The sequence below is a fragment of the Serinus canaria genome, chromosome 10, assembly GCF_022539315.1.
Source record: "Serinus canaria isolate serCan28SL12 chromosome 10, serCan2020, whole genome shotgun sequence".
Classification (NCBI taxonomy): Eukaryota; Metazoa; Chordata; class Aves; order Passeriformes; family Fringillidae; genus Serinus; species Serinus canaria.
The window spans coordinates 10,875,562-10,900,319 of record NC_066324.1 but is presented as its reverse complement, the minus strand read 5'-3'; the positions used below and the strand labels follow the sequence as shown (position 1 = coordinate 10,900,319).

The following is a 24,758-nucleotide window of genomic DNA, read 5'->3' as shown; positions in this document are numbered from 1 at the left end:
GACTGACTGAGGCACGGATATGGTGAGCATGGCAAGAATGAACTTGGAGTAGGACACCTACATACGAGGGCCCCTTCCCAAAGGCATGTAAATTCAAGAGTGTGTTTTCTCACCATACATTTGTAAGTTTAATTTCAGCCCTCACTGCAGATATTCAAGTGACATCTCATCCAGGTGGAAATTGGGACTTACCAAGGCACTCGTCCTGGCTGTCGCTGACCGTGAATCCCTCGTTGCACTCACACCTGTAACTCCCCACTGTGTTCACACAACGGCCGTTCTCACAGAGCCCAGGTTTGGTCTGACATTCATTCTCATCTGCATTTTTGAAATTTTATGACAAAAATCAAGTCCAATCTTAGATTAATGCAGGTAAGAGATTGGTATGGAACTTTTATGCTGTGCATTCTGCCTGGTTCAAGTTCAATTTTTTTCTTTTTCTTATATTTTAAAGTTTCTTTTATTCAATTTTCAGAGTAAAGATGGCCATCTAGCTCACAATTATTATATATATCTGCAGTATAATATATATATTATACCTGCATTCCTCACTGGTTTTCAAAATTTTTCATAGTTACAGCTGCAGTTCTGAATGCCTCCCAAGGTTCAAAAAAAATTCAGATCTACTCTCATTCCTGCTAGCAGAGATAAACAAGCCTATAGCAACCAACCCAAATCCTCACCTTCTTCCCTCAGAGCATTCAGCAAAAGCAGTACAAACTGATTGACACTCACACCCAGTTTTCCTACTTACTGCTTGGTTTTGCTGTTCAGATGTGTACACCTGAACAGCAAAACCAAGTGTGTATAGCATCAATAGATCCATTACACAAGTAGCTGTGCAATTCTGCCCTTGAGTTTAACACTTTGTTAAATCAAAAATTTTTAGTGCTGCTGAGGAATTGTGTATTTCAAGAGCTTCAACACTTCAGTGGCACTTACCTATACAGCCTTCCCCGTCTGGTCTGCGCTGATAACCAGGCCCACAGATACACATATAGGTGCCAATTAGGTTTTTGCATTCCATCTGTTTTGAGTCACAGTCATGAATTCCTTCTTCACACTCATTCTGATCTAAAACACAAGGTTTAGACTTTATTATATAGATACATGATCCTGGTAATTCACAATAGTAAATTCTGACTTTAGAATCTCTATCATAATCAAACCCTACACATCCATTTATTGTTCTAAACCAACCATAAAATATACTAGCCTTGAGCAAATTGATTTCTCCCAAACGCCCATTTTTAGGGCAAGACAAAACCATATCATCTGATATGACCTCACTTTAGGCAGATGTATAAATTTACTGGCAGGACAGGCCTAGTACAATCAAGTGCATAATGCAAACCATAGAATTTCATCCCAAATTCTTTCTGACTCGGTTACTTCCTGGGATTAAAACTCTGGCCCAATAGTGCAGTGAGTCAGAGCCCTGCCCCTGCAGGAACTGAAATCATTATCTCACAACTGTGAGAGTCTGGTAGGAGCTTTACCTCTGCACATTCTCCGGTCCTCCCGCAGAACGTACCCCCCGGGGCACTTGCACTCGTAGGATCCAAAAGTGTTCACGCAGCGGAAAGCGCAGAGCAGGGGGTTCTGGATGCACTCATTCACATCTGGGTTTGGGGTGACAAAGACCATGGTGGGAGGGAAACATTTGTGTAAAACTCAGCAGACTTGAGTGCACAGGCTTTAGGTACAGGCAATACCACAGATCCCAGTTTACTGAGGACTAGATTTTAATAGCTGAGGACCCTTGGTTCTACTTCTCGAGGATTTCTGCAGAGAAGCAGGCACCAGACACGCCAGGATGTTTGCACAGCTACCTGAAGTTTCAGTAAGTTCAACAGCAGGCAGCCAATGGAAACAATTTCCAAATCCATGCTGCCAAAATACTTGCTCAGTTAAAACTGTATCTTTTCCACATCTAGGTTCGTTTTCTTTTTTGATTGGTTATTTAAATTCTATATGCAGTAATTCAGATTCTTCATAAACTGAATTCCATAAAACAATATCCTTACTTAAAATTTTATTGTGAACTGCATTTACAGACAAAATGCCTGGACTACTTGAGTAATTATTGCTATATAGTGACGTTTATGGACTCAGCTAGCTCCTCCTCTGCAATTTGAGCTTTTACCCAAATTGCAGAGAAGCAAATGAAGCTCTAACTGCATGTAAAAATACAGTCTGCATTTGCAATCTGATGCAAAAATAGATGCATTCTTTTGCATGGGCTTGCAAAGAAATAGATTGTGGCAAATAACTTAGGAACAGCTGTGTCAAGTCAGAGGACAGTGTCACAACGTCCTAGGACATTCTCTATCCCTGGTAACAGAAGGAGATGAATATTAAAAACCTCATACCATGTATGCAGAGATCTTTCCAGATACAGCCTCTCAGTTTAAGGACTTCCACAGCCAAAAGCCACAACCAAACTATCAAGCTTAATTTCTACTAATGGATTCCCCCACAAATTTTTTAAAATCTCTTTCTGGGTCAATTTATACTTGTGGCCTTACTAATATTCTGCAGGAAAGGGTTCCACAATTTAAGTAAGTACCATGCATATAAAAATATTTGCTTTGGTTTGTCTAACATGGTCCCTCTATTTTTGGTACCTTTACCACTTGTGGCTTTATGAAATCATGTATCTCTTCAACCACATTTTCCACACTGAAAAATTCCAATTTATTTTTCTTCTACACCTCCGATCTTCCTTACTTCTCTTCATGCATTTTCAAATTTTCATTTTTGAAATAAGACACCAAAGCAGGAAAAATATTCAACCTAGGGGCACCATGGTAATTGTTGAGTACTGTATTTGTATTTTCCTGTTTGTTCCCTGTTTCTTCCCTAACTCACTCAAGCAGCCCATTTCCTATCTTCATCATGCACAGTGAGTCTCTTCACCCAAGGAGGTAGGCAAAAACCATACACGAGTAAGCAGCACTTCTGGGAACTGTTCAGAAGAGACTGCACCCCAACATGCTCCTCTCTGGGCAGTCCCTTAGTAGATCCCACATGAAAGTCTCTCCATTCCAGCTCCCAGGTCCAGTCAGAAAAACATACTACAGTTCAAAGTGGATACAGGAAGGAAGAGCCCATTTTCCCATTTCAGATAAAGAGGTATTGTTCCAAGTGTCCATATTTTATTTTTAAAGCTGTTTCACTCCCCTCAGTTGTTTTCAAAATCAGGGAACACAATTACTACAACAGTCCTTAGCACACAGGAGTCTCACCTTCACAGGTCATCATTGGCCCAGGCTCAAATCCTTCTACACAGGTGCATTCAAAGCCTCCTATCACATTCCTGCAAGTTCCATTTCCACACGGGTTTCCAACAGCACATTCATCAGTATCTGCAAGTAGTTAGACCAAGGCAAGAATATCTGATTATACACAACCAAAATGATAAAAAATCCATGTTGCTGATGTACAACCAGAAAAATAGAAAATCTCAAGAACTCACTTAAAGTACTGAATTAGAACCACAGACTCCTAAAAAAATTTGGGATTGCTAGAGGCTATCTGGGTTACCAGAGCAGGGCCAACTTGGAGCAGATTGCTCAGGCCCTGCCCTGGCAGGTTTTAAGCACTAGCAGGTATGAAGACTCCAAAATGTTAGAACAAAACAACCCCACTGCTCCTTAATATCATGCTTAGCAACTCAGGAGAATCTTTAAAATGGAAGCTGGAACAGCTGTACTTACCCACACATTCTGCTCCTTGTAGGATGTAACCATATGGACATTCACAGCGGAAAGACCCATCTGTGTTGATACACTGCCCAAATTTACAGTTATCAGGATCAAGGCACTCATCCACATCTTAACCAGAAATACAAACAACACAGTAAGTGCAACTGGCTTCATGTGCTTTTAGACTTCTCTCAAAGAACAAGTGTTCTGGCAAAAAATATTTCTGAGATCACAAAAAATACTCATGTTTAAATTCTGACATATTAGGATTAGGGCACAGAATTTGTTTTGCAGGCCAGCTTTCAGAATACAGAAAAGAAACTGATTCTAAATGTCAGATATAAACCTCTCTGACTGGGGCTACAGGGAAAGCAGCAGATATGAAAAGCAGTAGTCATCCAGTGCTCCTTAAATGCAAACTTTTGCCAATAAGGCTGAAGTGCTGTTTGTCTTGGGAGAGAACAGAATGTACTGAAGGGATCTGGGAAACCGTGGTTTGCACTTCTGGAGGATTAAAACCATTTACTGTAAACAGGCTACACATATTGTATAAGAAAAGACAAATATGCTACGTGACATTAGATCCATTCTCTAGATCCTACATAAGTTTCCTAGCTCTAAAACAAGTTTAATTTCTGATATTTGAGATATTCAAGCTGGAATTTGAAATCAGTATGAAAAATTGGGGAAGATAAAAGCTATAGAAGTTTCCAGAATTCATGGCTTTAGGAAATAGCTGCAGAGGTGTTATTCTCAATTGAAATGGAGAATGGCTTATGGGTGGAAAAGGGACACTGATGTAAAAGTGGCACCATGCAGTTCAGGCACTTACCCAGCCTTGCATCACCAGGTCCAACAAGGATGCCAATTCCAAATGGACAAATCTGTCTGAATGCCTCTGGAAAAAAATCCATAAAAATCAAACCATATGTTAAATTCTATCTTGGCAATCAGCATTATGCACAAACTGCCTGGAACCACTCCTACCAGGTCATCCTCCTCATGTTCAGGTCCAGAAAAAAAGTATGTTAATATATAATCTTATCATCTTATATTCATGCAAAAAATGTATTTCATCTATCTCCTGTATGCATAAGTACAAAATCCCATGAATAATTAGCAGTATTTAACTTCTTTAAGAAACAAACTAACGCAGCATTTATATTTTAGAAGTAGCAGGAGTAGTGACTGCATTTTTTCTGTTGTAAAAGTAACATTTCTTGTATTTTCTGAAGAAGGCATAATTTAATCCAGACTTGGCTATCCTAAAGCTATTTCTTTTTTAGAAGATGAGAAAAGGGGCTTTGATATCCTTTGGGAGAGTTTGGACTATGAAAAACACATATGCTGACACTTCAAGGAAATGCTGCAACATAAGCTGTGCCTTTCAATGGACTTTGGTTCACATGGTCCGTGTCAATGGAATGAAACATGCACAGGCAATAGGCCTAGGAGGAATATTGCAACTGGCACTTCTAACTCTCTTTTCTAACCTCAGCTTTTGTGAGGATTTTCTGCAAAGAATCTACATGACTAATGAATGAAATGAACTGCAATCATGTATTGCTGAAACCAGTGATGCTGTTAACCGCATTTGTCAGCACGAATTACAGTCCGTTCAGCAAATTGCACCACCATGCTACAGAGGCCTCTTGAGTTGCTTGATGTCAAGTTACTCAGTTTTAAAAAGGATCCTAACAAAGGAAAGTGTTTCTTTAGCAATGGTCCAGGCAGGCTTTCCTTCCTCAAGGCCTGTATTTTGTTATGCCTTGCTATTTTTGCAAGTCATTCACATTGATAAGATTGCAAATTTACATTTTCTTAATAACAAAATTCAGACGCAGATCCAGTTTAACTGTTTGGAGCTTTTTTAAAATTAGATTTCATGTTTATGACACCTCTTCCTATACCTATTTGCAATTAGAAGTATTCAATTTTTTCTTGCAGGAATTGCTACTCAGAGCCTATCAAGGACCTACTTGCTGCTTTCCACTTCCTGTATGTGGTATCTCCATAGCAAAACACCCAGCACCTAAACACTGTAACAAGTCTATAAGCAAAGAAGGAATATGTTTGGTATGTGACTATCCAAGGGACATGGTTTTTTAGACTGCAATGACATCTACTTTACAGAGACCTATGACAATTACTAGGGTTAAACACTTTTAGAAAACTAGTTTTCAAAATCCCTTCTAATAAGAATCCCAATCTCCTTTCTGCTCTGAGAGGCCACATGGTAAGCTAGTCAATAACCCACCATCTGCTTCCTCTGGGCAGAGCTCACAGGGATCTCCCCATCCCTGCCCCTTTAGGGCACAGCAACACTCTTGTTTGGAGTGGTTTCGGGACTTCGGCACAGAACACTTCCCATCTTCAAACTTGGTAAAGCAGTAGCTCACTCTCAGATCTGCATAGAGAAAAAAATTTGTTATGAGCAGTTAGAGTAACCTTGGCACAATTTTCACTTGGAGGTGTTAACTGCAAAATTACAGGATACACACCACCAAAACACCCAACTCCCATCTAGCTCTGTTAATAGGGACCATCATTGTCTCTGACTGGGGAAGATCTGAATAAGGAGGGAAGCTCCCTACCTCAGTAAAGAAAAGCTATGGAACAGTTTCCTACTTCAGTATGGAAAAGCAAGGGGTTTTCTCTTCGGTCCAGCAGAAATGGAAAGGCTGTACTGTCCTCTTATCCTCACTCCTCTTTGAAAAAACAGAATATTGCCTCATGAATTTATATTCTATTACTAGTAAGAATCACTCAAGTCAAGAGATTTTCATCAACTTGCAATGAAAATTGCCCTGTAGTGTAGTGCTAAAATGAGAGGCAATTTTCAACAGCCCTTTCCTTCCTCATTTTTCCGGAGGTACACACAAACAAAGCAAACTCTCCCTGTGGCACCACATTTTATTCCCTGAAGCTGGGTAACCAGGATGCTGGACAGAACTGAGATCACAGACCACAAGCATCCAGCAGGAAGGGAGCTGGCAGCTCTCTGTTCTGGCAGGGGGACAGCAGCAGGGCAGTTCTGGAAGCAGCTGCTCATCCAGTTTTCCGGCTGCAGCATCAATGCTGGGCAATGTCCAGCTTTTAACAAAGTCCTAGGTAATGGGAAGTTTTAAACAAAACTTTGCTTGGCCTGAGATATTTGAAAAAAAAAGAACAGTCCTCTTTAGGGCATAGAAAGAAGCCCTTTTGAAATTCATACACAAGTGTGCACTTTCCTCTGACTTTGTGTGCAACAGTGGCCTATGTTAAAAAAGCAGAAGACTGGGCTGCATTCTTTTTTAGGATTTTGTTTCTTGGTGGTTTTTGTGATATTTTTCTTCTAACCTGAAGAAAAGAAAACCCTCAGACTGAAGAAACTTCATTTATACAAGAGACATAAACACAGCTAAAACATGCTTTCTTGATGTTGAGTGAAGTAACTGTGCCAAACTGCATGGTGGTTTGAAGACTTGGATGAATGTTTACTGCAGGTTGGATTCATTTTTACCAAAACCACAATTTCATTTAGCCCACTGTGAAGGGAAGAACTTGCTATGGTGTCAACAAGCATCACTGCTCTGTGCCAAGCAAAACTACTGAGGTCCTCATAAAGGTCTTACTCATCAGTGGTTCCCACTGTGCCTAGTGTATAAGACATTTAATGCTGTATCTATTTAATCATTTTCAAAGCCTTTAAAGTAACTCACTCCCTAATTTGTTGTGCTTTTTCTTTATATACAAAATAAACTTACCTGTGGCTTTAAATTACTGGATATTCAGCTTTTAGTATCTCATCTGTTAGTGCCCATATTTAGACTCTGAACTGTGTATGCAGTAATCTGGAAGCCAAATGACACTTCAGATTTCCCTAAGCAGATGGGTACTTATTGTCCACACAACATTGTTTGCAAATTTTTTCCAATAATCTTTTTTTCCACCCACGTTTGCAGAGAGGATCAGCATATAACAAGTGTTATGGTGAATATGGTAAGTGCCAAGGAGAGTCTTAAAACTGGAAATGCTGTCTTGAGTCTCCTGCCTGCATTCATGCTCCATCTCGGTGTCTTGTTGCTGTCTACCAAGAGTCCAGGTAGTCCCAAAATTTCTTCCAGGGGTGCAAGAAAGGATTTCAGGACAGCATAATTTCTTTGCTTAACCTGGTGCATTTAACATTAATTTCACCCTTATTGCAGTGTTTTGTTTAATGAAAAGCAGATGTTAGGGCAAGACAGAACCTGGCCCCAGCTACAGAATTATCATGTTTTCCCAATGAAAAACACTGTTTGAGTCCAGAGCTTTCTTGCTGTATTAGAAACAGCTCGCTAAAAAGGCTTTTATGAAACAGCAAACAAATTCTGAAATGCCAGAAAATAGGAATGAACTTACCTTGGCATCTCCTTCCTGTGGAAGACAATACAAAGCCTTCTGGACACAGACATTTGAAACTGCCTGGAGTGTTGCTGCATGTGCCCAGGGCACAAATTTCTGGCTGTTCCACACACTCATCAATGTCTGTAAGAAAAGTAATTAAAGAGATGAGAAACAATAATATTTACACTGGCAGCTGTACTACATAAAGGGCAATCTTACATCATCACTGATATCTATCATATTTGACAAACAAAAAAGCCCAAAAAAAGAAAGAAAGAGGAAGCAGTAACCCAAGGGCAAAATCCACAGCTAGTTTTCAAATCCTCAGGCAGTAGACAAACTTCAGCAATGTACCACCAAGGAAATAGCCTGGGATTATATTTTTCTAGGGTTCAGAGCAAGTAGTTCTGGTTCAAACAAATGTTGGAGAGACCTTTTCTAGGAAGTGAGAGACCTACTAGTGGCTACAGTTCAGAACTGTACACTGCCAGAAAAGACTAAACACTACTCACATTTAAATGCAAAGGGAATAGGTAACAACTGTGAGCAGCTAAGAAATAGACAGAAGAAGGATTGTTCTGTACACACCTTCACATTTGTCATTTTGCAGGATGTAACCAGGAGGACAGATACATCTGAATGAGCCATCCAAGTTCTGGCATGTGCCTGGTGAGCATTTTCCAGGCTCCAGTGCACACTCATTGATATCTAGAAGAAAAGAAAGACAATTTATTTGAGGTAATTGCTGTTATCTCAATGAATCTCTGACTGAGGCCACTTTAATTTTGATTCCATCAAACTGAAGGTGGAACTTTTCAGGAGTGGGAGGAGTCATATTCTTGTCCTCTTGTCATTCTTTCCTTCTGCTAGGTACAATGACGGCAGCGTGACAGCTCTCTCTGACCCTACTGTTTCACTAAGCATATCTGCTCAATGTGTGCCACAATTTTTTTCAACCCTAAAAGAAAACACTCACCAACACAAGTCCTTCCATCCAGAGCCACCTCATAGCCATCATTGCAGAGACACTGGAAGGACCCAATGGTGTTCACGCACTGACCATTTCTGCAGAGCATTCCATTTCCACTTGCACACTCATCCACGTCTAGGACAAATAACATTGAAAGATGTCAGAAACATCAGCAGCAATGGAAACTGGGTAAGTGAGATTTCTGTTTCCACCATATCAACCAAGTAACTGATAACACAATCTTGTTTCAAAAGCAAGTGCGAAGAAATTACTGTATCATAAAATTGTCAGGACACAATAGAGTTAGTTACTTAATGGTACTTATGGCACTTTTATTAGAAGTAGAAAGCCTCAGGAGCACGTGCCTGTGCCCAGCACTCCTCACCTATGCAGTCATTGTTGTGTGAGAGGATGAAGCCCAGGTTGCAGCGGCAGTTGAAGGAGCCAATGGTGTTCCTGCAGGTTCCGTTGCCGCAGGCATCTCTCTCACACTCGTTAATATCTGTGAAGGAAGAGGAGAGGAATAACCCACTGCCACCACACTGAACAGAAGGGAAAAGGATTGTCACAGCTCTCAAAAGAAGGTTTTACACACATTTACACACTTGGTATTAACATATACAAAAATAATGAAGGGTCCAACAATCATTTACTTTACTTTGGCTCCTATATCACCCTTCCCAAAGTAGTGCAAGCTATCTTTATTTGTAAGCATTCTGAAATTTCAATTTGTTCATACAACACACAACTGACAGCTGTGAATGGGTTTAATACAAAATCTCCTTGTTAATGAAGATGACTGTTCCTGAAAAAGGTTTTTTTTCTGGCAAGAAATCTACCCTTCTTTCACTGTATTAACAAGTAGGCTGTATATAACTGCTGCATTGCAATATTAATCTATTAAATTTCTTGCCTAAAGGAATAAATGAGACAAGATACTGTGAAATATTTTCTTCCAAAATGAAAGCATTAGCAGTTCATTAGACAGGATATGTAATTTTAAAGGTTCACTCTACTTTAACGAGATGGTTTTCATTCAGTATCAGCTTTTTATCATCTCTAATGGCCAGTTTTGCACCTTTGTCTGGTGGGTAATGGCTCACAGTCTCAGATATTGTAATGCAACTCCTTATTACAGAGAGGACAGGCTTAGTAATTATTTTAAAGGGAGCCTAAGCTCAGTTTAATTTGATATACTTGCCTATACACATTGTCCTGTCATCATTGGTTTTGAATCCATTGTGACAAATGCAGTAGAAACTTCCAACAGTGTCAATACACTGCCCATGGCTGCAGATATTGGGAATTTCTTGACATTCATTTCGATCTGAAAACAAAGAGGAGCAGTGAAAGTTAAGGCTTCTAAACTACAAGGCTGGAAGGGCTGTGAGTAACTAGATGGGTGTGCACTGAGGACTAAACTCCCCCACTGCTATTGATGAGAGCCCTGCTAATTACAGTTTAAAGAAGGCAGAAGGAAAGCTGATGCTGTCTTAAGAACTCCTAATCTTCAGCTCAGGAGAGCAGAGACAAAGGAAAATCTATGACTCTCTGGTGCTTTGTGGGCAAATGAATAGTCATATGAAAAACTAATTTATAAAAAAACTATTTAGTTTACCACAATAGAGAGCACCAGAAGAATGCTATCTTGAAGGTAAGATAAATGCAGGACTCCCAGTGCTAGTGGCTGTGATATATTGGGTTTGACTCAATAGCACATAAACTACAGGGGTGTGATAGTTTTCCATGCTGTAGCATGGCTGATCCAATACTGCAAGGTGCTCACCCCTCTCTGCTCTCAGCAGAATGGTTGGGAATTTCCTTCCTCTGCTGGAACACGTACTTTATCAACCACTTTTATTTTTACTCTAATTGTGTAACTTTATTTTCACCACATATAAAATAAGAGCTAAATACAGGGAAGTATTACTATTTGTGCCAATTCATCTTTGGAATTGTAACCCATATCAGAACCTCCCCTTGCTCTTCCTGTACTCTTGTAATGAACCCTTAACAACAACAATTACATTAGGAACATATTGAATATTTACATGTGCCACTGCATAGCTTAACAAAGCAAAGTTTTAGTTCTCATAGTAGTGTTCTGATTTCCACTACACCCTTTTCCCATAAGGGTCACATGAAACAATGAGAAACTGCACTGTAGGGAAAAGTGCACTTCCTAAAACTCAAGTACTGAGAAGCAAAAACCCAAGGATAATGTTACTAACTTCCGTTGTAATTCTTATTTTGTTCAGAAATCTATATAGTATATAATATTTACAGCAGCTTGTCCTGCTGCACTCTTTAAAATCTCAGCAATTCTTCAAGTAAGATAACTTGAATGCCTCTCTGGCCTGAGATATTGTAAGAAAAAGCAAATAGATTAGAAAAGTTCAGTCCCACTCAGTGAGTATTTAAAAATAATGTTATGGGCCCTGTTTAAATCTGTATCAAAGTTAGGAAATTCAACAATAAGCTTTTCAAGTTAGTTATTGCATACAGGCAAGCAGATAAGTCTATCTTACCAAGAAAGGCTCCAGCAGCAAGCAGGGAATTATTTGTAAAAATACAAGTGGAAAATAAATTGCTAAAACATATATAGAAAATCAGAATGAAAATCAGAAAATACAGAAAGGTAGTGCAACAAATGGTCTTCCCTTCCTAGACATGACAAGGGCTAAAGAAAAATGCTTGCATTTGGTGGGATAAAATGAAAGACAAACAGTTAGGTTCTTAACTCTGACTTACACATTCTTGGATGGGCCTGGAATTACCTCAGTGTTTATGGGATGCCCTAAAAGACTTTAAGCAAAAAGCTCTGGAAGCTCAGCTAATCTCCTGAAATACCAACTTTCTGGAGAGGAGAGAAGTTTTCCCAAGCCCTTGAGAAGCCCCCCGTGCCTGCAGCCCTGCCAGCACTCACCGGTGCAGCGCCCCGTGGATGTGAACCTGTAGCCCGGCTTGCAGTCGCAGCGGTAGCTCCCAGCTGTGTTCACACACTCTGCGTTCTGCTGGCAAACTGGCCCGTTCTGGCACTCATCAATGTCTGTCCAGACAAAAAAGGAAGTTGAGTTTTATAGTAAGCTGGCAGTCAAAAGCATATTTTTTTAGCATGCAGGTATTAATTAGTAGCTTTCAATGTAAACACCACCACCTAAAAGCTTTAAGCAAAAATATTTTGATCAATTTTCTTTACGTCAGGTGCTGCAAAAGGAGAACTTTATCTTCCCAGAAACTTAATTGTTTTTCACTTAGAAGCAGCACACAGAAGAAGCTTTTAGTCAAAGCTCTCAATGCCTTGCCTGCAGCACCCATTGTTGCCAGCAGTCATAATACACGGCAGAGAATGACAGCAACTCATATGCTGCCTTCAGTTTCTTCATTAAACTGACTAATACAATATTAGGAAATGTTTAAACTAGAAATAAACAACCATCTGTTTCTATTTTTTACAAAAATATTTGTTCCATTAGAAAAAAAAATATTGGAATTAAAAAAAAATTGTGCTCATGATCTGACTCAATACTACTATTTTCTTCTTGGCTTTACTGTCAAATGTGAAAAAAAGCCCCATTACTTCCCAGGACTGCTGACTCATGTGCCTTCAAGGCCTTAGACGTCTGACAGAAAATGTGGTATTTTCTATGCAAAAGAATTCAAAATGTCTGAATTAACATAGACTTATTACACTGATAGCAGTATTCTCCCCTCATTAAGGATGCCTTCAAGGCTCTGATTTGGCAGTGTCTGAGCTGCCACTGGTGAAACACCATTCCTCTGAATGAGAGGAGCACTCTACCTTCACAGATCAGGAGCTTATCATTGTAGAAGAAGCCCACAGGACACTCGCACCGGAAGCTGCCAACCATGTTTATACAGATCCCATTTTCACACACTCCAGGAATCTCTCTGCATTCATCAATATCTGCAAGAATAATTTTTTTAATACTTGTACTGAGAACTTCATGGAATCATCTGTTACAGAGTATGTCCTTATGCATTTACCTTTAAGATAATTATCAAACATAATGCAAGCATCAGAATGCTCCCAACTGAACAGTGAGTGAGTCACTCCAAACTGGAAATTTAGCTATTTCCTGTTTTCTCAGGTTCTGCCTCTTCTCTGTACTGAAGGTACATTCTGCTACAGAGGAATACAGAGGAAGACATGTCCTTCCTCATGTCTCCCACCCACAGCCCTGATGAACCTCATCACCTTCCCAAGTGCCACAGAGGAGTTGTTGGGAAGAGCCAAACAGAGAGACAATGGAACTGGTTTTGGTTTAACACAGGAGAGCATGACTGAATGCAAACTCTCATCAGAATTAGTTTTGCACTGTTTTACCCTAGTTAATCTGAAGAGACTTTCAGGGTCTTATGTAACAGTTTCAAAGTGCCAATGACAGGTAACATCTGAAGTGCTGCCAACATGCTATTAATTAGATTGATTAAGCCAGGCAGCCAGGGTTTGCCAATGCCTTATATACACCCCAGTTAAGTAACTGATTCTGGCAGGGAAAAACCCAGCTGCTATTATAATTATATGTCTTGCCTATTGGGTCCCTACACATCTTAATATTCTGACATGAGAGAGTTCAGAGACTCCTCCAAAGCCTCTGCCTTCAGTAAACGTTGACATATGCACTGAGGTACACAGTCATAGAATATGGTGGGAAATTGTCAGCTGACAGCAGTTTCCATCAGATAATGTGGTTTTGGTTGTTTTGCTTTTTGGTGGGTTTTTCTGTTTGCTTTGTTTTTCTGCTGGATCCAACCCCTAATTTTCTACAGTAGATTCTGTAATTTTGAGTCCTCTCATATACAGGATGAACAAAACCAGAACTGTTTCTGTTTTTGAAACAAACACCTGGAGTAACTATATAGAACTTTAATCCAAACAGAGAGTAACATCATTGGACTGTAAGCAAATATTAGAGGGTACACAGAGCATCGCCCCTGCAGAGGGGGCTCTCTTGATGCTTGATCCTGCGCCTGCAGGTGTTTGGGACATGAGTAAGCCCTGTGCAAAGCAGCAGGATGAGTGCTACAGCCTGGATCCCAAAGCAGCAGGAGGAGCTGTGATTTGCACAGCTCTGAGAAGCTGTGTGTGCATCAGTCTCAGCACAGGCCTGCAGGCCTAGGCTGTGCTGGTGGGCTCTGTGGGACAGCCCTTCTGTTTCCATTGGCCCCTGCACTGCACAGCTCTGTGCTGCGGCAGTGCAGAGCAGCCTGCAACACCCCTGCACACACATCAAACACTGCAGCTGCAGCTTCTACCTGTGCATGTCAGCAACATCCAAGGGTTCCCTGCTGATGCTAATGAATGGCCCAATTAGCTGAGCAGACTCTGCAACAATCTGGACTAATGCTAATAGCTAGAAGGGAAAACTTTGCTTCCAAGCAGTGACCTCGTAAAATAATAAATATTGTGCATTTCTGTAACCTCTTCAAAAATTACATTCTCCACTTGACTAGAAATATTTTCATCCAACTAGCTAAACACTGCACCACAGCAACAGCTTCATGCTAAAGCATCTGATTACTGCCTATATGCCATCTCTGTTTGTTACAGGGTACATTATCTGCTTTTCATTTGCATTTTAGTGTAAATGAAAACAAAAGGGAGTCCCATTAGGGATTTACTCAATTCCTTGTCCTAAAATTTCTCCTCTCTCTCTCTCTTTTTGTTTTGCAATTTGTTACTCACGATTCAAATGTAACACACAATAACATATGTGAGAAATATTCCAGCTGAGCAGAAAAAAGGATTTTTGTGTCAAACCAATACCCAGGGGGACTGATGTGAAATGTCAGACTAAATCTTGCTTTAGTTTGAAGGAAAGACTTCCAGTTCCTCTCAGACCAAATGCTGGTTGGCCTTACTCCCAGACCTCTCATTCCCAGTATCTGTGCCCTGCTCATGAAGCCCTGATTACAGCTGCTTTGGAGCTCTGTGTTGCCTTGATTACAAGCAGCAACTGTCACTGCTGCCAGCAAGGAGTAGCCAGTTTGCACTTCAGTTTGACTTAAACAGAGGGTTGAACTCCATTACACTGTTTAATTGTTATTCCTCACAAGAAAAAAAGAAACAAAACTGGGAAAACAAACCTCCCCTCTTTCCTGGGCAGAGGTAGCATGGAATTTAATTCAAAACATAAAATTACAGCTCACCAACTGGTAATCCTGTATAAATGTCAATGAAGAAGCCAGGCCTTTGACTTCCACAGAGTGTGGAGAATTCATCTGCAACAGGAAAGCAAAGCAGCGATTAAAGCATTTTGAATTAATCAACAGTCAAAAAGTCATCATATGCTCTGGCAAAGAAAGTTCTACTCTTTCAGAACCTGCAGAGCATACAGAGGTAGGCAGCCCCTTTCCCAAACTCACCATGTCAGCTCCCTTGGGTTCTCATTCAGTTGGGATCACGTGCTGATTTTGCTCTGCTTATGTCTATCCCCGTGCATTACAGTGTTTGCGCACAATTTCAGACTTGTAACAACCTGAACTACAAGTTGGAAGAATCAAGTGTCTAGGAAGTTTCTCTTGAAGCAAATCACCGCAAACCAGAGTGGGATGTCCTGCAGTTTCACCCAGTGTGGAAGAGTCCTGTGTGCCCATGCAATTAGCAGAGACACTCCTACACCTTACATCTGCTAAACACAGATCACTCTCAGAGCACACCAAAGTATCTCTGCCAGCTCCTGGCCTGCACAAGGCCCTCATGGCAAACAGCAATCGAGGCAGAGCAGACCAGACTCTGTATTTGTTGGAGCAATACCAATAAAGTCTTCGTCAGTGCCTCAACAGTGAATCAACAAGCACTTGCAAAGAAATGGATTATTTGATATAAAGCATGAAGTCTCTGAGACAGTGAAACTGGCACAAGGTAGGCACAACCCAGCAGCACGGACACAAACCACTCCACGTATGCCTTCATCATGACTAGGGCTGGTCATCTCCAGGACTAAGAGGTAACTAATTCCTTCATTTTAGACACATAAGAGCAAAAAAAGGCATAGCATCACTAATGTTGTTACACTCACTAAGAGTAATTATGATGTTACCAAGGCCTTCAGATAGCTTTGCAATGCAAAAATGTACCTGTGCTTGGGATAGGACACTGTTCACAAGGCTTATTCCAGGCACGTCCAATATTGTAGGAACAGCAGCACATTTTCTTGGTCATATTGAAGAGCAGCTCACCATCACAGGTTTGATTGTCAGCATAGTAATTTCTGTAACACAGACTTCTTCTCATATCTGTGAAATTAAGAAAACCTCAGGCCAATGCAGTAGGCAACTCTTAGGGGAGATGATCTCCCTGGCCCAATGCACTAAGATAAAGCTTTAGAGAAGCCCCAGCACGTACCCATGCAGTTGTTTCCTCCATTGACTTGCATGTAATCAGGAGGGCAGATGCAGGTGTAGTTCCCAACAGTATTGTAACACGTGCCAGGCCCACAGATGCCAGGTGTCTCACACTCATTCACATCTAGAAGAGAACAAACAGGCAGTGAGTGAGTGGCCACAGAAGCTTTCTTGTGCTTTTGAGAACAAAAATATCTTAGTAATGCCTGAGGTAGGAATGCACTGGTGGAGAAGAGCTGAAGGGGCTCTGAGGAAGGTCATGGTGGAGTGAAGCCACACAGAAAAGGAAGTGGCAGCACAGGTGGCCATGGAAAGCCCAGCTGTGATGCAAAGATGGGAACTCTGATATGTGTGGAAAGCTCAGAAACAGTAATTTGACTTTTACATCTATTGCCCAAAAATAGTATTTGAGAATCTCCTCCATTCTGGACTCTAAGATCTAGAAAAGAACCGAAGTGGCTCCCTGTGGAGCTCCTATGAGCATTGCCTGAGTGGGGAAAGTGAGCCATGTTCTCAACCCACAATGTCATATTTACTTCATCAAAAGACTAAGTTTTGTTTAAAAAAATCTAACCAAAACCAAACACAACACCACCTCCAAAACACCTCAGTTCCCCAAAGTTCCAAAATATTTCCCCAGCCTTAAAATTTTAGAGTATCTTTGACACACCATTTAGCATCTGTCGGGCTACATAAGCACAATGTGGATGGAGCACTTTAGTTCAGCCTTAATTTAGGGCCCAAATGTTTTGTACTTCTGCAGTGGTTTGCACCTCATAGGCACTACATTAACATTATTAACAATCTGGAAGACCAAAGACAGCATGGACAACAGGAAATTTTAGAACTTGATGGGTCACTTAAGATTTTATATCCAGTACGTCTTGACAGTGGCACATAATGTGGCACATACTTCTGACTGTGCTGTGGAAAGGAACACAGGTTTGCAGTGCAACCAATATTTTCACTTGATGACTGGATCAGCAGGAGTGAAAAAAACAGTGGAAAAACACATGGACACACCAGTCCACCAGATTCATGGAGAAAGTTTGCTCTTTTATCTGACTGCCTATTTATTGTCCATTCCAAACATCTATTTTTTACAGCCAGTTACCAAATTATGTCTTACTTATAGAAAAATTGTTGGGTTTTCAGGTTTTGATCAAAATATGATAATCAAAAAATACCTTGCATCTATTTCAACATGGTCAAGAAGGAATTTTCACATCTTAATGCAATATTTCAACATGTTCAATTTTCCCACCCTGTAGTTTTACACTGCTAAGTCTGGATGTGCTCCTTTTCAAGGAAAGATTCTTTCTCTGCATATTGATCTGTACTTATTTTCAAAGAATAAAGCAGAAGACTAGTTAAGTGAAAGCTCCATACCATCACACACTCGAGTCTCTTCATTCAAGTAGTACCCTGACGGACACTGACACTGGAAGCTCCCAAATGTATTAATACATTTTCCTCCTTGGCAAAGTCCTGGCAGTTCTTGACATTCATCAATATCTGTCCAAACAAACACACAAACATTTTATTAATGTATGCAATGGAAAAAAAAAAGACCCTCACTACAGAGTTTTACAATTTCAGACATGTAAATATAGGAAATTGCAAACACTACCTTCTAATATAACTGTGATAGGGTTTGGTCTGAATCCTTCCCCTCCAGGACAAAGAACCTTATATTCAGCTGAAAACAAAACAGATTTATGAGCATATGACAGTAGAAACATTTTCAGCACAATTGTTTTTGAAAACGGATCAGATTATTACAGATAATTTAAATGTAAATTTACAAACTAACCAGCTAGAGACACTAGATTTTACTCTGTAACATTACCTGTTATTCCATTTCATAAATAGTTAAGTAATTTTCAGTGTAATAGCAAACTTTCTCAGAAGAGATAATATATTCTGACTAAATAATCTTTCTGAAAGACTAGTAAAGTTTTTGGTGAAGACCAGTGGAAGCCAGTCCACAATAAATGCACACCAGTATTTGAGCTACCTGGCTAAATTAGGAAAAAGCCCACCAAACACATTGCTATGCTCAAGCCAGGAAATGCAGACTTACTTGTGTTCACCAGTGGGCAGTGCTCACAGGGAACTCCCCAGGCTTTGCCCAGGGAGCAGCAGCAGGAGGCTTTGGACACACCCACTCCAATTTCATTGCTGCAGAAGGTGCCACCGTTATCTCCCCGCGTTTTGATGTCCAGGTAACAGTTGCCAGATCGTGTATCTATTCACATTGCACATAATGACAAACACATCTTAGGAGAGAGCAAAACTCACCTCCCAGGGTGAGGGACACCTACAGATGGCTCCCATTTCTTGCAGAAACAAGAGCCAGTTAAGTTGTGTTGCCCAAGGGACCCCAACATTTCCACTTAGGTAGGCTGCTGGTGTGCCATTTCTTGGCTTTATTGGACTTTTCAAAAAAGTAGGAAATTTACTTATTGAGTCCAAGGGCATGTCAGCCAGGCTTCTTCTCATTTTGACTCACATTTTCCCTCACATTTGTACATCTTTCCAGTTCCAGATATCCACTGCTTTCTCCTCTACTCAAGGTTTACAAGCAGGAAAGCATCTACTAAATGTTAGGAATTTCAAACACATTAAAATTTGAACAGCATCCCTACACCCTCTTAAACAAACAAAACCAAGGAAATATTAGGATTAGTAAGCAGTTGGAGCCTAATACAAGAGCATTTCCATTGGTCATGAAGCTGCACCTAGCCAAGTGCACTCAGTGCTCCAAGAGCATGGGTGGCTTCATGCCACAGCTTCATTTGCCTGCCATCTTGGGGCCAGCTGGATGTGGACTTAAGTTTGTTGAATTTTAAAATTGTCTCCTGCTTGCTGTAAATTGTGGACAGCTCTAACAAGCCCCAAGGGGTTGCTTCTGGCAGCAGGGCACTGCTGGCATGCTGCATCAATTCTGGACAGGCTCCTGCTGCCCTATTACAGCTTCTAAGCCAGGGGCAGTGAGATGGGAATTGAAGAGCCTGATCAAGCCCTTTTCCATGATCCAGGACTTTATTCCTAAGCAGTCAGCTTGGAGCCCCTCTGTGGAACTTCCCTTGTAAACAGCACAGGGAATGGACCCTTACCAACACATCCAACGCGGGTGGGATTCAGCTCGAAATCAGGAGGGCACTCACAGGTGTAGCTGCCAGCAGTGTTGATGCACGTGCCACTAATGCAGGTTGTGGGGTCTGCACATTCATTAACATCTGCAAGAAAACACAGCATGTGCTAAGCAAATACTCAAGGACACTAAAAACTGTTGATACATCAGGTACCATATGCTGACCATCACAAATCCATTAGTTAGGAGATCCTGGTCTCCAGAAAGCTCTAAAAAATAAACAGACATTTTAGAAGAACTGTACTCTGAGATGAATTCATCATTTCATAGGAGAAAGAAAAAAAGCATTTTTCTTTAGCATCAATCCATAGATTGATTTCAAAAATCAATTTATGAACAAGATTCACATGAAGTACTAAAAAAGAACTTAAGGGAAAAATACAAGACAAGGCCACAGCTTACCATCCAGTACTGTACAAGGCACAATACATCTCTGCCAGAGGGATTCTCTGATCTGTTTTTTCCCTTCTTAAGGGGACATCAGAGGTGAACAAAGAACAGTAAAGAGAAGCATAAAAAAGATTTGGTGAATCCTGTGTTATACAGTAGGGAAGTCTGTATTTTCCTATATCCAGTTTGATTTGTCCAGCTTCTTAAAAGAATTTCCTGAGGAGCTGACTATGGCACTGACAGCAGATTAAAAGGCATGCTGTTCAAAGTTTTACCTGTGCAGTTACCACCACTTCTGTCCAACTCGTAGCCCACTTCACACTCACATCGGAAGAGTCCAGGGAGGTTATGACAAGTACCATAGACACAGATGTTAGGAAGTGAGCACTCATCAATATCTGATTAAGGAACAGGAGGAGAAAAATATGAGGTTTCACGATCTTTTTGAGACATAAAGAACTGCAAACATTTTCAGCAGCATGGATCTGGAAGACAACAGGTCCTGCACATCATGTAAGACAAGAAAAAGTAACATGGAAGATTTATGCTGGAGCCTAAGGAATCTAATCCATGATGATTTTTTGAGAAAAAGGCTCCTTCCAATATCTCTGGAAGCTATGCCAGAAACTATCCTAGCTTATTAGTGGACTAATCTGACAAGTAGCAATATTAAACATAGCAGAAGATATGCCTTAATAAAATGAAGTTTATTATAAATCAGCAGTTATCTGCAAAAAGCTGGACACCAGCAAGAAAAAGCCTGTGCCTAAAGGTGAACCTCAAAGTTTGGCAAGCAGACACTTTAGTGTCTTTTCTTCAAATCACTGAGTCTGAACTAGCATTTACTGAATGCCACAGGCACTGTACAAAGAACAACTAATTTCATCCAATAAAAAAGTATGTGTTTACAAAGGACCTTAAAATACTGCACTTAGTGTACACATCTGAGACGGGAAGGCAAGTCTGTTTTAGCAACAGGAGCGAGCCTCTGAAACAGCTATTTAAACTTAGCTAAAAGGTTTGAAAGTAAATTGTTTCATGAAACATTATGAAACCAAATATTGGTTTCGTTTAAAGAAAAACTCACTCTCAAATTATTTGACTCAGTAGATTTCTAAAAAATATACAGAACACTTTTCAAGGGGAAAAATCCTTTTTAAAGTGATGTACTTATGAACTCTATTAAATACCAGTGGTCATGAGCTATTACTATGTCAGATGATAGGGCTGCATCTTCTCGACTGACTTAACTCACTAGTGTTATAACAAATGAGGATTTCAAATGTTCAAATCCAATATATGACCTTTTGATTATTTTGAATCTTTGCATATGCAAAGCTCTTATGAATGAGCTGTAACTGTTAACTAACAGCTCACTTTTGAAACTGAACAAACAGTCATACAGGATTTTTTTTTTTGTGCAGTCATACAGACTTTCTGTAAGCCTTCAAACTCTGATTCTGCACCTCCCAGAAGCCCTCAAAGCATATGCATTGCATTGGTTACCAAATCACTGCTTTTCAGCTTCAGACATACCAATGCAAACTAACAACTTTTTCTGTTTAATTGTTTTGAATAAAATGAAGAACTGGACATCAATGATCAAGAAGAAATAACAGTTATCAGTGCCATTTGGATCACCAATTGGACCCCAAAATAATGTATCATAAGATAGGCTTTGAAAAGCTGTTCTCTTTACCTCAGCAGGTAGATGAACATCTAGAGGTCCATAATAAATGTATGAAGTGCAAAAAAGCAAATACTAATAAAAAAAATCATGCAGTTCTCAATACAACCACAACAGCAAACAAGTGTAAAAAATTGGAACATAAAATAGTATTAAGGCAGAATTTGTTGAGTGTTGTTTAAAGCTTACAAAGAATTACCTTCACATGCTTTCCCATCTACACTTGGCAAAAATCCCATCTCACATTCACAGCGATACCCTCCAGGGGTATTGAGGCACTGCCCATTTTCACAGAGATTCAAGTTTTCTGAGCATTCATCAAGGTCTGTAAAAGAAAGGGATATTGCAAGTTAGCAGTAAAGATGGTTTTCTCACCAACATTTGAGCTGAAGCATTCAGTGTTCCAAGCATTTTAATTATTCTATCTGAACATGTGCAGAAGAAACTGCAATCTAGTTATGTGTACCTGTAACAGCTCTGTATATTCCTGACATGTTGCAAATACAGCTTCTAACCAAAAGGAAAATCTTTAGGAGACTCTTACAGTAGCTTCAGTTAATAAAAGTTGGAGGTAGTCACAGGGTCAAATTTAGACTCAGAGTATTATAGTTATTGTTTCTATTACAGCGAAGCCTAGAGGCAGTAATTGGGAAAAAAAAAGAGATTTACTATGCACTGAGTAAACATATAGGCCGTTCTCCATGTCAAACATCAAAAAGCATGCCACATCAAAAAGTGGCATGAAAAGAACTTCGTCAAAACTAAACTTCAGGTTAACAGCTGATGAGAGGAACAGCCTTCCTACTGGACTCCACTCACCTTTGGATAGATCATGGCCCTTACTCTCAAGCTGAAATGTTACACATCACCAAAACACCTCCTTATTGCAACAGAGTTTGGCTGGCAGCATGAGTTTTGAAAAGTCCATGGCTGGTAAATCAAAAATCACCTACCAGGGAGAATGCTGCACACTTTGGCAGAGGGCTTACAGAGCATTTGAGTGCTCTAGTTTGAGTCCCAGACACCTCTTGAATTCACAAACAATAAAATATCCAAATAGAAAAAAAGGTTCTACTGCATGCAGAAATTCTGTAAGCACTCTGTCTGAAGGGTGTAGCTTACAGACTCCTGGAAATCATCAAACAGGAAATTAACAAAGAGCACTAGGTTAGGAAGGCCACTGAGGAAGCTGAATCAGATTCAAGATGAAATTATACCGAGAGAATTAAACAGAATTCCAAGGCCTCCTTAGAATTTGGAATAATTCAAATCCAGCCTTAAACCTGATAATCCAGATTCTCAGATGCTCTAAAAACCTTCTGCAGCTGATAGAGTGCTGCTGATTTGCACCAGCTGAAAAGCTGGCCCACCAGCTCTGTCACATGGCTCTGCTCCAAACAGCGAGCATCCCCAGCCACACTGCAATCCTCAGAGCATGAGCAGGGCTCCTCATGACTAAGCACACATGAGCTAATCTGTTCTTCAAAGCAGAAGACTGAAGTGTGGGTGGGAAACATCTCTCTAGCAAAGTTTTATAATCTCATTTACAGTTTATAAAATGAGGTTTCAGAAGCAGCTACTTCCTTCATTCTACATGCCAGCACTGTGTCCTGACAGCAGCTCTCAGGATGGTGGAGTAAAGCAGACAGACATCACACACTCACTTGTAGAAAGGATAAACATTTTTAGGCAATTTTGTGAAGTAATTTTGATGCATATGCCCTATTATTTAAGTATGAAGGTGAGTAGCCAATGGACTAGTTTACAAACTAGCCAAATTACATAATCAAGCATTGCTTTAATGATTTTGTCACTCTTTTAAACTAACAAGAAAACCAGAATGAACAATTGCATTTTATCAAGGGAATAAAAGTGATTGAGTTAGACTACGTATAATATGTATTTCTTTTAAGCTATGGCAACCTAGGTGAAGGAGAAGACAATTAATGATGACATGTTAATGACAATTTCAAATGTTTAAAGCTGGTTTTATGTATTGGATCACCAACTAACTTAGGTTGCACAGAGCTCATCCTTTGCTCTCCTCAGCCAGCTCACCTGTACAAGTGAAACCATCCCCAGTGTAACCCTCTTTGCACAGGCAGCGGTAAGAGCCCATCGTGTTCTTGCAGTCAGCATGTGGGCTGCACATGTGGGTTCCATTGGAGCACTCATCCAGATCTTTGAAATAATAAAAAAGAGAAAAAAAATAGTTAAAATCCCATAGATGAATACAAAGTTTAAATAGCGTATGGCACACAGAAGCTCTACTTTAAATAATCTTCCATAATAAAACACATACACGTGTGGCCATCTGACTGAAAAAGTGGGGAACAGCTTATTTGCAGCCCATCAAAGAAGTTTGACACGGTAACTGTGGCTGAGGAAGCTCCAGAGCCTTCAGTACTAAGGCCTGTACCTTGTTTTCAAGGGGAGCACCAGGAGTCCCCTCACTGCCCTCCCTTGAGGGCTTTGTGCCCTCAAGCACAAAGCATCCCTCTCCATGGTTCAGTCTGTTCTCATCATTTCACAAGACAAACATGAGATAATGCTGATTTCACAGATACCATGGTGGAGAATTAGTCCTCCAACAGATCATGTCAAAGCAACCTAAAAAGTTCAATAATGTTTTGCCTTCTCATTTTATAGGTGTAGTATTACTTTTTTTCAGAATTGCTACAACTTCATTGTGGTCTGGCCTTACAAATGAATACAAATGCATAAGATTCTCACCTGTGCACTTGATACCATCTCCAATCCAGCCAGGGCTGCAGCTACATTTGAAGCTTCCTGCTGTGTTTGTACATATGGCGTGTCTGTCGCAGTTATGGGCTCCAATTTCACACTCATTGATATCTGTAAACAGAGATGTTTGAGGAGCTCATGGAACACACTTTCTCATATCCAGATAACTGACACCAGAATTTCTCAAGAAAGGCAATGTGAACGAGAAAGCAAGTCTACATTTTTTACAACATGACATCTAAAAAGGAAGCTGAAGACAAAATCACAACAAAGAAAAGGAAAGCAAAGGAGCACATAGCACATTAGCACATTTCAAACATGCTGCCCCCACTACCTGTTCTTCTGAGAGGCACATAAAGCAGTGCT

General features: G+C 40.3%; 1 protein-coding gene across 1 annotated transcript in view; it reads right to left on the bottom strand.

The window, feature by feature from the left end:
* The window catches only part of FBN1 (fibrillin 1), a 140,189-nt gene that overhangs the window by 9,270 nt on the left and 106,161 nt on the right, over positions 1 to 24,758 (bottom strand). The window contains exons 33-57 of the mRNA XM_030228326.2: positions 24,381 to 24,503; positions 23,706 to 23,828; positions 21,847 to 21,972; positions 20,236 to 20,358; positions 19,533 to 19,655; positions 18,497 to 18,661; positions 18,044 to 18,112; positions 17,803 to 17,928; positions 16,415 to 16,537; positions 16,147 to 16,305; positions 15,217 to 15,288; positions 12,845 to 12,970; positions 11,969 to 12,091; positions 10,244 to 10,369; positions 9,428 to 9,544; positions 9,049 to 9,177; positions 8,661 to 8,780; positions 8,088 to 8,213; positions 5,965 to 6,114; positions 4,540 to 4,605; positions 3,720 to 3,836; positions 3,249 to 3,368; positions 1,500 to 1,622; positions 943 to 1,074; positions 193 to 318 (exon numbers count right to left, since the gene is read on the bottom strand). Coding sequence (XP_030084186.2) covers positions 193 to 318; positions 943 to 1,074; positions 1,500 to 1,622; positions 3,249 to 3,368; positions 3,720 to 3,836; positions 4,540 to 4,605; positions 5,965 to 6,114; positions 8,088 to 8,213; positions 8,661 to 8,780; positions 9,049 to 9,177; positions 9,428 to 9,544; positions 10,244 to 10,369; positions 11,969 to 12,091; positions 12,845 to 12,970; positions 15,217 to 15,288; positions 16,147 to 16,305; positions 16,415 to 16,537; positions 17,803 to 17,928; positions 18,044 to 18,112; positions 18,497 to 18,661; positions 19,533 to 19,655; positions 20,236 to 20,358; positions 21,847 to 21,972; positions 23,706 to 23,828; positions 24,381 to 24,503 — 3,033 coding nt within the window. The remainder of the gene's footprint in view (positions 1 to 192; positions 319 to 942; positions 1,075 to 1,499; positions 1,623 to 3,248; positions 3,369 to 3,719; positions 3,837 to 4,539; positions 4,606 to 5,964; positions 6,115 to 8,087; positions 8,214 to 8,660; positions 8,781 to 9,048; positions 9,178 to 9,427; positions 9,545 to 10,243; positions 10,370 to 11,968; positions 12,092 to 12,844; positions 12,971 to 15,216; positions 15,289 to 16,146; positions 16,306 to 16,414; positions 16,538 to 17,802; positions 17,929 to 18,043; positions 18,113 to 18,496; positions 18,662 to 19,532; positions 19,656 to 20,235; positions 20,359 to 21,846; positions 21,973 to 23,705; positions 23,829 to 24,380; positions 24,504 to 24,758) is intronic.